The sequence below is a fragment of the Bos taurus genome, chromosome 5 (genome assembly GCF_002263795.3).
Source record: "Bos taurus isolate L1 Dominette 01449 registration number 42190680 breed Hereford chromosome 5, ARS-UCD2.0, whole genome shotgun sequence".
In the NCBI taxonomy this organism is placed as follows: Eukaryota; Metazoa; Chordata; class Mammalia; order Artiodactyla; family Bovidae; genus Bos; species Bos taurus.
In genome coordinates, this window is record NC_037332.1 from 41,907,111 (window position 1) to 41,919,115 (window position 12,005).

At 34.3% G+C, this 12,005-nt stretch overlaps 1 protein-coding gene across 1 annotated transcript in view; it reads left to right on the forward strand.

Annotated features, from left to right (window-relative positions):
* Positions 1 to 11,705, forward strand: part of KIF21A (kinesin family member 21A) — a 186,146-nt gene extending 174,441 nt beyond the window's left edge. Inside the window, 5 exon segments of the mRNA NM_001206918.1 lie at positions 75 to 239; positions 2,204 to 2,321; positions 3,745 to 3,915; positions 5,631 to 5,830; positions 10,455 to 11,705. Of these exon segments, the coding sequence (NP_001193847.1) occupies positions 75 to 239; positions 2,204 to 2,321; positions 3,745 to 3,915; positions 5,631 to 5,830; positions 10,455 to 10,548 (748 nt within the window). The 3' untranslated portion in view covers positions 10,549 to 11,705.
* Positions 11,706 to 12,005: the final 300 nt, after the last annotated feature.

A 12,005-nucleotide genomic window follows, 5' to 3' on the forward strand; every position in this document is an offset into this window, starting at 1 on the left:
TCCTGGGAACTTAAGGAATTCTATGACTAACTCTTGTCCAGAATTGTGACTTATTTTGTTTTGTCTCTGTTAAGGTCTTCAGGTCTGGTTACTGTTGGAGATGCTTGTTCTGCAAGTACTAGCCGAACAGTTGCTATTCCTTCTGGGGAAAACCAGATCAATCAAATTTCGCTGAACCCAACTGGGACTTTCCTCTATGCAGCCTCTGGAAATGCTGTCAGAATGTGGGATCTTAAAAGGTAGAATTTTAAAGAAAACGTACTTCCTGTATATGGCAAATGCAATTTTCACACATTAATATTACTGCCGGTGCAATCTAATTTGTATAAAGAAGTTAATATAAAATCCTAGATTTTTCTGTTTGATTCAGCATCCCTAAATGTCTCGTCTATCCTCATTAGCACACTCAAAATTTTTCTTTCTTTTAATCTCCATTGCTGGGGAAAAAAGTATATGAAAGAAAATAGACTTTATTAATATTTGTCAATAAGTTGTATTGTTTACTAGGAAAAGAACAAGATTCTCATGCTAGTTGCATTAGTACCTTTGAAAGAATTATTTTTTTGTAACATCACTTATACATCTTATATTTCAAAATTTTCAATTTATAAACCTTATAAATTTGATCATAAATCTTCACAGGATTTTTATGAATATAAAATTATACATCTATATATGATGAAGTATTAAGAAGATGAAGTGAGTAAAAAGAGAATACCATGCATTACATCTTTGATTTGATTTTTATTTGCCATGAAGTAGGAGATTTCATCCTTCATTTGAGTGTTTATTTTAGAATCTTTTCTAGTTCATAAAATGTTGGCAGCAAGGGAATATTTATTTATTAGTTAACAAATATTTATTCAGCATCAACTGTGGCAGGCTTTATACCAACACTATGGTAGGTACTGGAGATATAGAATGCGCAAGACAAATTTGATGTCCACCTTCTTAGAACTCATCTCGTAATGGAGAATAAAGGCCACTAAATAGGCAATTACAAGATCCTTAGTAAAGTTGGTAATTCAGGTAATAATCCCATTTAGAAGGGTTTTGTCAGTGGTAAATCAAAGGGACATTTATTTCAGAAATTTGAGGGTAACTATTTATTACTTGTAACATTTTAATGGTTGGCTGAAAAAGTATAATAAGCATAATTTATAGATAAATAAATGAGAAGAGAAAGAAGAAACAGTCATGAGGACCGTTTTAGAAATAAAAAGTAGAAAATTGAAAACAGTGCTTGTTTAAGAAAATTTGGAATGTGATAAGAACAAGGTTTATTCTTAAAGATATTAAACTTGAGTTGTATTCAGAGTACCATGGAGGAAGATACTCAGCATCATGACATGAGGCAGAAAAGATACCAGCTTCTAAAAATTTTTACACTTTCTGGTCTGCTGAAAAGTTAGATCCTTTGAAACTTGCTTGATTTTAGTAACATAATTAAATACAGATTCATTTTAACAAATTAACTATAAAAAAAAGCTACAAGAAATAGTAATATTCTAGAAGCCAGATATATCTCTGTATTCCAGCAGCTTGATTTGAGGTAGGATTATGAAACAAAGGTTCATTGCCACCTCCTGACAATGGATATCACACGTTTTTCTACGTCATGTATATTCCTGGCCATTTTCATATCTTTGTAATAATTGATGAAATGGACTATATTTTCTGATGTACACATATGCACAAATATGTGTGCATATGTGTATGTGTATAATACATGTGTACATATGGATGTACATATATGTGTATATATGAAAATATATGTGAGTGTAATAAAATAATCTTACTTTCTCCAAATTGTTATTTTCTAATTATATCAGTGACATAGTTGTTTTAGTCAAATTTAAAATTGACCCTAATAAATCAATCATATGTCTATAACATGTTGAGACATTTAACAGATTAAGGTTTATCTGGACTTAGGTTGGAGTTAAAATTAGCCCTAGGCAAGTTTTTGGACTTTTGAGGCTTTTTTTACTATCTGAATGACATCAGTTACTTTGGAATAACTTATTTAGGATTCCTAAACTTCCATCAGAGAATCAATTAGTTTGGCTATTTTTTGACTCTTAATTTGAGGAGCGTTTCATAGAGACGGAGTTAAATCAAAAAAGAACAGTTTTAGCAAACACTTAGCCTCAGCATACTAAGAAATATTTTCAAACAAAATTATTTTTCTTTCTTTTTAAAGGTTTCAGTCCACAGGAAAGTTAACAGGACATCTAGGCCCTGTTATGTGTCTTACTGTAGACCGGATTTCTAATGGACAAGATCTAATCATCACTGGCTCCAAGGATCATTACATCAGAGTGTGTATAATAAGGCTATTGAATTATATTCTCCTATTAAATGATAAGTTTGAAGTTTTCAGATGTACATAGGATGCTTTTCTCTTAATCAGTCCTTTTTTCTCATTTCTAGACTTTACTTTTTCTTCCTGATCTTTTCCTCACTCAGTTCCTGATTTTGTTGTCTTATCAAAAATGTATTCTCACTTTTTCATAGAGGATATGTTGGGAGGGATTTTAAAGACTTTTTTTACCTCAGTCATCCAACTAATGCTTAAATCTCGTTGTCACCATCTTTTATACTGAGCATGTTATGGTCTTCATGTTTGTTTTATGCCAGTAGCAGATAAGATGAGGAGAGATGAAAAGTTTGATTCTGGAGATGTTAAATTTGAAATACTAGTAGAGGACCTCTTCATGTAAGCCAATATGCCATTTGAAAGGCAAGTACAAAGTCCATGATAAGTTATGAGTAGACACATATGTTTCAGAACCATTCAAATAGAAGCAGATGTTTAAGGAGTAGTTGACATGGCCAAAGGAGAGAGGTTGATATGACTCAGCCTTGGGGAATCCTGTAAGGACCAACAGGAACAAAAAGAAAATATAGTAACAAAGAGAGACAGAAAGAGTGTAAGTAATCTTTTTTTAGAAACTTTTGTTACGAGATGAGAAGTGGGTTAATGACTTGAAAATAGAATGGTTAATGCAAGAGGATTTTGTATTGGTAGACTTGAGCATGTTGATATGGTTAGAAAATGGGCTTAATGGAGAGGGAAAGTGTGAAGAGTGAAGTAGTGATTGGTGAATCAGATCAAAAAAGAATCAGATCAGATCAAAGATGTGAACCTTGAGAAAAAGTAAGTACACTTTAGTATCTTGGAAAGAAGGGAAGGATAAGAGAATGCTTGAGAATAAAAGGAAACTTTTGTAACTGTGAGGGGAAGGGGTGGTCCAGAAAGTCTATTTTTGGTTATACTAGACTTTTTAGGAACTCACAAGTTCAGTAGTTAAGAGAAATGAGGGCAACTGAAGGGAGTGAAATTGAATAGCAGCTTTGGAGAATTTGTGATGACCACCAAGATTGCAGAGCTGCCTGGTTGTGTTTAAATAACAATCATATCATTTATTTGAGTTTCAACGGGATTGTTATATGTAACATTTTTATTATTTAACATATCATTTGTACACTTACACATGAAAAAATTGGTTGTCTTTCTTAAGAGCTTACAAACATGTAAGCATGTGACATGTGAAAATGAGGGCTCAGGTTCATCCTGAGTCACTCAAAGGAAGTCATTTTTATTAATATTTTTATTAGTAAAATATTTATAACAAGTCACATTCAGTTAATATACATGTGTACGTGTTTCTATGAATGAATACCTAAGGTGCTTATTTGTAAGTTAAAGAGGATGACTACTTTCATTTTGCTTTTATTTAGATGTTTGATGTAACTGAAGGGGCTCTTGGAACTGTGACTCCCACCCACAATTTTGAGCCCCCTCATTATGATGGCATTGAAGCATTAACCATACATGGGGATAACCTATTTAGTGGGTCCAGAGATAATGGAATCAAGAAATGGGATTTAGCTCAAAAAGATCTTCTACAGGTAATTCAAAACCTTTTCATGGGATGGAGTGGGTACTTCAAAGTCATCAGTATTCTAATAAGAACACAAAGAGTCTCTATGTAGATTTTCATCATTTAGTGATGGTATCAATCAGGGCTTTCTCTTAAAAAGTGTTTCATTATCACCTACCAGAGTTACTAATTATGAAAACGGCAACATTAGACATTTAATGATATCTCGTAGATAAGAGAAGAATAGACTCTGGTAAGAATTGGATGCTCTGGGATTACCCTGTGCATGTGTTTACTAAATACAGGCTTGGAGTGAAGAACTCAGTTTCTCATTTTGTTTTGTTTTTATGTACACATATTCCAAGAGCTTCCCTGGTGGCTCAGATGGTAAAGAATCTGCCTGCAATGCAGGAGATCCAAGTTTGATCCCTGGGTTGTGAAGATCCCCTGGAGAAGGGAATGGCAACCCACACCAGTATTCTTGCCTGAAGAATTCCATGGATGGAGGAGCCTGGTGGGCTACTGTCCATGGGATTGCAAAGAGTCAGACATGACTGAGCAACTAATAATTTCAATACTTTCACACATATTCCACAGAGTACCAAGTTTTGCTAAGGTCAAAGCAGTCTAAATAATTCTTCATCTCATTTTCATACATCCAAGAATGGTGGTTCTCTCATTTCCTATAGAATGATAGTTGGGTTGAAGTGTTTTGTCAGTATAATTAAATATCAGTAGCTTTTCCCAATTCCCAGAGGAATTGTTCTCAATTTCAGGCTTTTTCTTATACATATATGAGTGTGTATGTAGGTATTGCAATTGCTCACACTTTCCTGCTTACAATCAGATGAAAAAAAAAAAATGAATAAGTAGCATGACTGTTAATAGAAAAAACTGGCAACAGGCACATATATTGCACTCAAAAGCTTTTCTTTTATAGATATACATTCTAGGATGTCTTTTATATTATATATATGAATATATATATGCATAAAATGTGGTCATATAGTCCGAGCTTATAATTATTGTTTGTTGTTGTTGTTGTGCTAAGTTGTGTCTGACTCTTTTGCAACCCTGTGGACTAAAGCCTGCCAGGCTTCTCTGTCCATGGGATTTCCCAGACAAGAATACTGGAGTGGGTTGCCATTTCCTTCTCCAGAGGGTCTCCCTAACCCAGGAATCAAACCTGAGTCTCCTGGATTGGCATATGGATTCTTTACCACTGAGCTACCAGGGAAGCCCATATACACATTGTGAAACATGTAGGTTAGCTCCAGCCGTCTTCAAAAAGCTTTAGGCCTCTATGTTCTCTTCCAAAATCTAAGGCAGTGATTTTAGGAGACAGTCCCTATAGTCTACATACCAGGTGTAGTTTTCAAACTTGTTGTGTGAGATACATTTTCTAGAAAGGTGAGATATTTACTCCTTTGACGAGGAAGTGATGTTTGAAAAATTCAGTATACTTTCCATGTATTTTACAGTCTATAGATTTTTTAACATTGTAGGCCTTTAATACTGATAACACTGATGACAACTAGTGAATTAAATTGAGGAGCAAATTACAGATTTATCTGTTTAACTCATTAAGAGTTACTTAATAGAAAATAATTTTTATGGTTTCCAGACCAATTCAGTGTTCCAAAATTTGAATTTGTCAATAAAAACTTTGGTAACTTATTTTGGTGTGAAAATGTCAGTTTGAAAGGCTTCCCTTAAGCTGCTAATTTTTCTTTTTTCTTTCAGCAAGTTCCAAATGCACATAAGGATTGGGTCTGTGCCCTGGAAGTGGTACCAGGCCACCCAGTTTTGCTCAGTGGCTGCAGAGGGGGCATTTTGAAACTCTGGAACATAGATACCTTTGTGCCAGTTGGAGAGATGAAGGGTCATGAGAGTCCTATCAATGCCATATGTGTTAATTCCACCCACATTTTTACTGCAGCTGAGTAAGTTTTTCCTATTGGTTACTTGTGTTCAGATTTAATAAATACTATAGGTTGTAAATATTTGGAAATGTAGAACATATGAAATCTTTCTTTTATTACAGCTATTCCAGTGTCTATTTATGATGTTTTATTTATATTTTATGAGATGCACTGTGGTCACTGAGTTTGGGCTCCCCAGGTTATATGATAATAGTGTTACTGCTGTATCAGCTCTCTGCTTAGACTAGGAAGTCTGCTACCAGATCTTCCTGTAGCAGTTTTAATTTTTTTTTTAAATCATTCAGAAGTGATTAATTTCTAAATTGTCTTTCCAGAAAAGGCATCAAACTGGCCTCATTCTTCACATTTAGACCAAATCATTAAAAAAAAAAAAACTCCTTTATGCCTCTTCCGCCTCCTTTAAAATCTAAGTTACATAGTAATAATATATACCCCCTCCCTCTTAGAATGGCTGAATTGATTAATTTATTTGCTCATTTGCTCATTCATTATGAATCTCCTGTGTGCCAGGCACTAATTTCAAAATCTTGGGAATAGAGAATTGAACAAAACACATATAAATCCTAATTTCATTCTGAGAAGAAAAAATGAATAAGTAAAATATGTTACATGGTAAGAGATACTATGGAGAAAAAGCAAGCAGGGAAGGGAGATGAGAGCATCACTAGGGAACAGGGGTTGCACAACAGAGTGGACAATGAAAATCATACTAAGAAAGTGGCATTTAGGAAGATGCTTGAAGAAGGTGTAGAGATGTGACCATAAAAATGACATAATATGTATTATATCATAATACATTATGTGTAAGTACTTTTGGAAAGGAAATCATACGTACTATAATGTGAGGCGTTCATCTCATTCAAATAAAATGTAATTTCTCATGAAAATCTCCTTATGTCATTTGTGTACCAATTGTGTTACTTAATTTATTGAGCCATTTCTTGATTCATCTGTCCTAAATACACAATTACCCTGATTTTATTTTGAAACTTCTGCTAAATTTCTGTGGTGTCTCTTTTTATTTGTGCTGTTTCCACTGAATCCCTCATCTCATTTAAATTTACTTTCTGTCATCTCTAAAATACATCAAATACATCTCTAAATACATTTGTGTTTTTCTAAGATGCTTACCTTAAATGCTTCATTGATGCTATTTCCGAGATACATTACTTTCTTAGTTTCATCACTTTTGTTTATTCCCTTACAAACTTGTTTGTCCTTGACAATTTATGGGAAATAATACCCCTCATAGCCGTGGGACACTATAAAATTATTATGACTCACTGAGGTCTGATCACTGAGGTATGATGTAATGATATAGTTTTATTTTTAAGAAACTGAAAATGTCCTCAGTTTACCCACAGTGCATCAGATACAGATGTATTTACCATGTAACATAAAATCAGGAAAATAACCAAGAAAATCAGAAGACCTATTTTCAAATTAGTTCTACTTATTCATTACCTAACAAACCTTTATATAGGGCTTAGTATCTACCAGACATTGTTCTAAGTGTTTTTAGGCATTAACTCATTTAGTCTTCATAAGAACTCTAGAAAGTGAGTATTATTGTAATTCCTATTTTATAGGTGGGAAAACTGAGGTACTTTATAATTCACAGTCCATGTGTAAGTAATTCTGTCATATATGATTTCTGGATCTGTTGCATTGATTGATTTTTCTTATGATATAGGTCTTATTTTTTCTGATTTTATGTCATATAATATTTTATTGAATGCTGAACACTGTTGTGTTGTGTTTTGAGTATCTGGATTCTGTTTTATTCCTTTAAAGACAGTGGGTTTTACTTAAAGTTATGTAAGTTACTTGTGGTTCAGCTCATCTTTTTGAGACTTCAACTCTTGTGTTTTTACTGAATGTCTTGAATGTTTGATGCTATTCTCTACTCTACTGGTCAGAACTTGACTCTCACAGCTGTGTTTTGGTCTGGCCGTATATCTGACTCTACTCATGTGCAGCTTAGCCTTCAGTCAAAGACGTTAGGGGACCCCTATGTATGTAGACTGATGGAATGTTTTTCCCTATAACTCCATATTCCTTTTAGCGTAGCTCTCCCCTCTTCTCTATTTGGTTTTACAAATTACAGCTATTTCACACTTCCCAGATTTTTATTACTGTCTTTTCAACTCTGATTCTGTGGTCTTCTGTTTATTTCCCCTCTTCCTTGCTGCAGTGCGGCAAGAGCTTCCAGACTGCAAGCCAGGGCTGTCACAGAGCTCACCTTCTCTTGTTTCCCTTTTCTCAGGAATTACAGGCCTAAAGTACCCATCCCCCAGGTTCTGAAAATAGTTGTTCCATGTATTTTGTCAAGTTTTCACGTTGTGTTAACTCACAGAAGTGTTAACCTGGCACAGGTTACTCTGTCATGAGTAGTAGTGGAGGTTTGCTCGTCTTAGATTTTGTATGTCCAAAACTGAACCCCCAGCCTTCCTGAGAAACCTGCTCATCCTATGTCCTTCTCCATGTCAGCTGATGGCTTCTCTTTTATTTCTGTTGCTCAGTACAGAAACCTTCATTCCTCCCTTTCTTTCATACTCCATATCCAATTCGTAAGCAAACTATGTTGGTATTCTACCTTTACATTATATCTAGAATCTGACTACTTCTCACCCTGCCTTTTGTTACCTCACTGACCCTAGTTACCATCAGCTCTTGGATTACTACAATAGACTCCTAAACAAACAAGATCCCTTGCCCATATGTAGTCTATTCTCAACACAGACACCAGAGTAATTTTAAAAAATTTTTTAAAATTATGATCATCTTGTTCTTTCTCTGCTCAAAAACTTGTACTGGTCATCCATTTTATCTAAAGTAGAGGCTGTACTTGATCTAAACCACTTGAGCATTTGTCATCTCTCATCTTAACCTTCTAATACCCTCTGGCATGTTCCTTCTCTTACAGCATTGATAATATCTTTGCTGGTCTTGAACATATCAGGCTTATTCCAGCCTTAAGACATTTGCCCAAAGTGCCTTCAGAGATCCTGATCTTCTAACATTTTTCTTTCTCAGTAAGAATAACCCTGTGATTTTATTTAAAATTGTAATCTCTCCTATCACCTACCACTCTTGATCCTGATCCCCTTTGCCGTACTCTTTAATTTTTCTGTCACATTTATTACTTTCTAATAAACTATATAATTTTTATCGTGTTTTATTGTCTGTCTCCTTTTGCTAGAATATATGATCTACAAAGGCATAGGATTCTGTTATTTTTTATTTTTAATTGATCCCAAACACCTAGAATTATGCCTGGGACACTGCAAGTTCCCAATAAACATTTGTTGAATGGATGGTTGAATGAATAAATGGAATGGATAAATGGGTGGACAAGTGAACATATCCCCTTGCTGTTTTCAATTATCTGTGCTGTGTGGGCTGGTGAAAGATTATCATTTCCCCCAGTTTTATTGAGAGATAATTGACATATAACCCTGTTTAAGGTATAACAGTAGAATGACTTGACTTACACATATAATGAAATGATTACTGTGGTAAGCTTAGTTAATATCCATCATCTCATGTAGATTTGAAAAGTAGAAAAAAATGTGATTTTTCCCCCCATGTGTTAAGAATTAGGGGTGAGGAGATTATTGATTACAAACTAGAAAGCCTGCATTCTAGGCTCAACTCTGTCTTCTGTAATGTTACAATGACAAGTCACTAAACTTTCTATATCCTCAAAATATGCTACATAATCTTTGAAATGCTTTTAAACTATACAGTTTCATGGCAATTCTTTCTTTTGGCTTTCGGTTTATTAAGAAATTGGAAAAAAGCAACACTGTCTTTCTAGAGCCAGGAGAAATGTAACTGTCTAATGACTAGTACCCAGAACCTACATGTTAGGTGAATAAAAGTAAGTTTTCTCAGAAATGCATTGAATCGTCTATGTTCTATGACAGGTAGAGTGTTTGTCTAATTCCTAGTAGCTGCCTGCTTTTTCTGTGGGCTTATGCTGATTTCACCTGAACATAATTCTTCCCGAGTATTGACAGATTCACCAACTCTCTGGAATCCCTGCCCTGGCCTCCTCACTGTGATCTTACTCTGGGCTCTTATGCTTGAAGACCTCTGACCATATGTACTGACTATATCAATATAGCCTTAAGAGATGGGGCCTTGGAGCCAATCTGCCTGGTTTCAAATCTTGGTGCTGTCACTTTGTGATCTTGGGCAGATTTTTATTTTTTTGGCTGCACTGTGCAGCATACATAGTGGAAGGGTGAAGTCTTAACTACTGGACCACCAGGGAAGCTTGATCTCGGGAAAATTAGTTAACTTCTTTGGACCCCGATTTGCTCATCATAAATAGAGTATAATGGCATTATCTATATCTTATGGTAGGTAAAGAGAATAAAATGCACCAATGTGTGTGAGGGGAACAAGTAGCAATACCTGGCACATAGTAACCCTTTGATAAGATAAGGTATTTTTAATTTCATTATATGGGTACCTATTTGATATACCTATGGGAAAATGTATATTTTTATCTATATCTATTAAAGACCTTTTCTGTAAATGTTTCTTGATAACTATTTCTAAGAACTGTATCTTTCCACCTGTTTTCACATGTTCATTTTAATTTATTATTTTGTAGTGATCGAACTGTGAGAATTTGGAAGACTCGAAATTTGCAAGATGGTCAAATCTCTGACACAGGAGATTTGGGGGAAGACATTGCCAGTAATTAAACATGAATGAAGATAGTCAGAAACTGAATACTGTGATAATACTTTATCTTCTTTATGGAAAATGTTGTCCTGCATTTATTAGGCAAAAACTTGTGAATGGAGTTAACTGGAAAATATATATGAATCCAACTACTGAATATAAATGGTATTATAATAAAAGTGTGTCGTCTATGTGCTAAATGTCAATATCTACCAATGCATATATAACCTATAGTTGATACACTGATTGATTCACACTTTGATCGTGGCTGGATTTTTGTTCCTATCTATAAAAAAAATCTTCAAATTATCTGAAATGCAAAATGTCTGCTTTTGTGACAGAAAATACACTTAGAATACAATGCCACCCACTGTTATCTCATTCATGTGGTCTGTTCAGCTGATTTACATATTTAAAGCATATGGGAATGTTAGTCAAACATTGGTTTGTCTGGTATTTATGTCAGTCTACAGAGGGTTCGCAAATTTAAAAGCTCTTTTAATGTAATGAAAAAGATGTGAGAATATTATTGATGGTAATTTTTCATAAAATGGATTTGACTTTAATCTACTAACAAAGAATGTTAAACAGATTGTGTTGGATGTTGACATTTACTTGTATTGACCAAAGTTTTGCAGTGCTATTTGTGTGCGCAGGACTAAAATGCTGTTAAATTATTTTATTAGTGCTGTGCATACATTCTGTGATGGGAAACATTTTTGATGTCCTAACAGAAATATATTTTGATCTATTTTCCTATGGAGTTGTTTCTATTATCCACCTTTTAATTTCATTTTTATTTAATAGTAGTATTTCTTTCCCTTTTAGTCTAATTTTTATATGCTGCTAAATATATTTTAATTATACTGTGTTTGCAAACCTTAGTAGCTATGATGAGAACTGTATCATCTGCAGTGGGAAAAGCTATGTAAATAGGTAGACTGTAAAGAGAAAATGTCTTATGTTGTAACTATGAATTTTAAATGCTGTAGATTGGATTTTGCAAAAGGATGTATAATTTATGCCTGCTCAGAATATTAATTTGTAAATTCCTCAAGTTTAATTTTTATGTGAGTGACATGACACTTGAAAATACTGTCTTGTGATCTTTTCCTCCCAAAATATTTGCTTGTAAATGAAAGCTTTGCTAGGGCTTAAATAAACATGTTGCTATGAATAATTTTTATTCTTTTTTTCTTTTCCTAATAGTATGAAAATCGGCAGTGTTTGTAAAAGTTTACTTTATCTGTGTGATTTAAAGAAAGGCATCTTTTTGTTATCCAGCATTACATATGCATTCCTTTTTTTTTTTTTTTTGCTCACTATCAGAGAATCCGCCTGAAGTACAGGAGACTCGGGTTTGATCCTTAGGTCAGGAAGATCCCCTGGAGAAGGGAATGGTTACCCACTCTAGTATTCTTGCCTGGAGAATTCCATGGACAGAGGAGCCTCATGAGCTACAGTCCATGGGGTCACA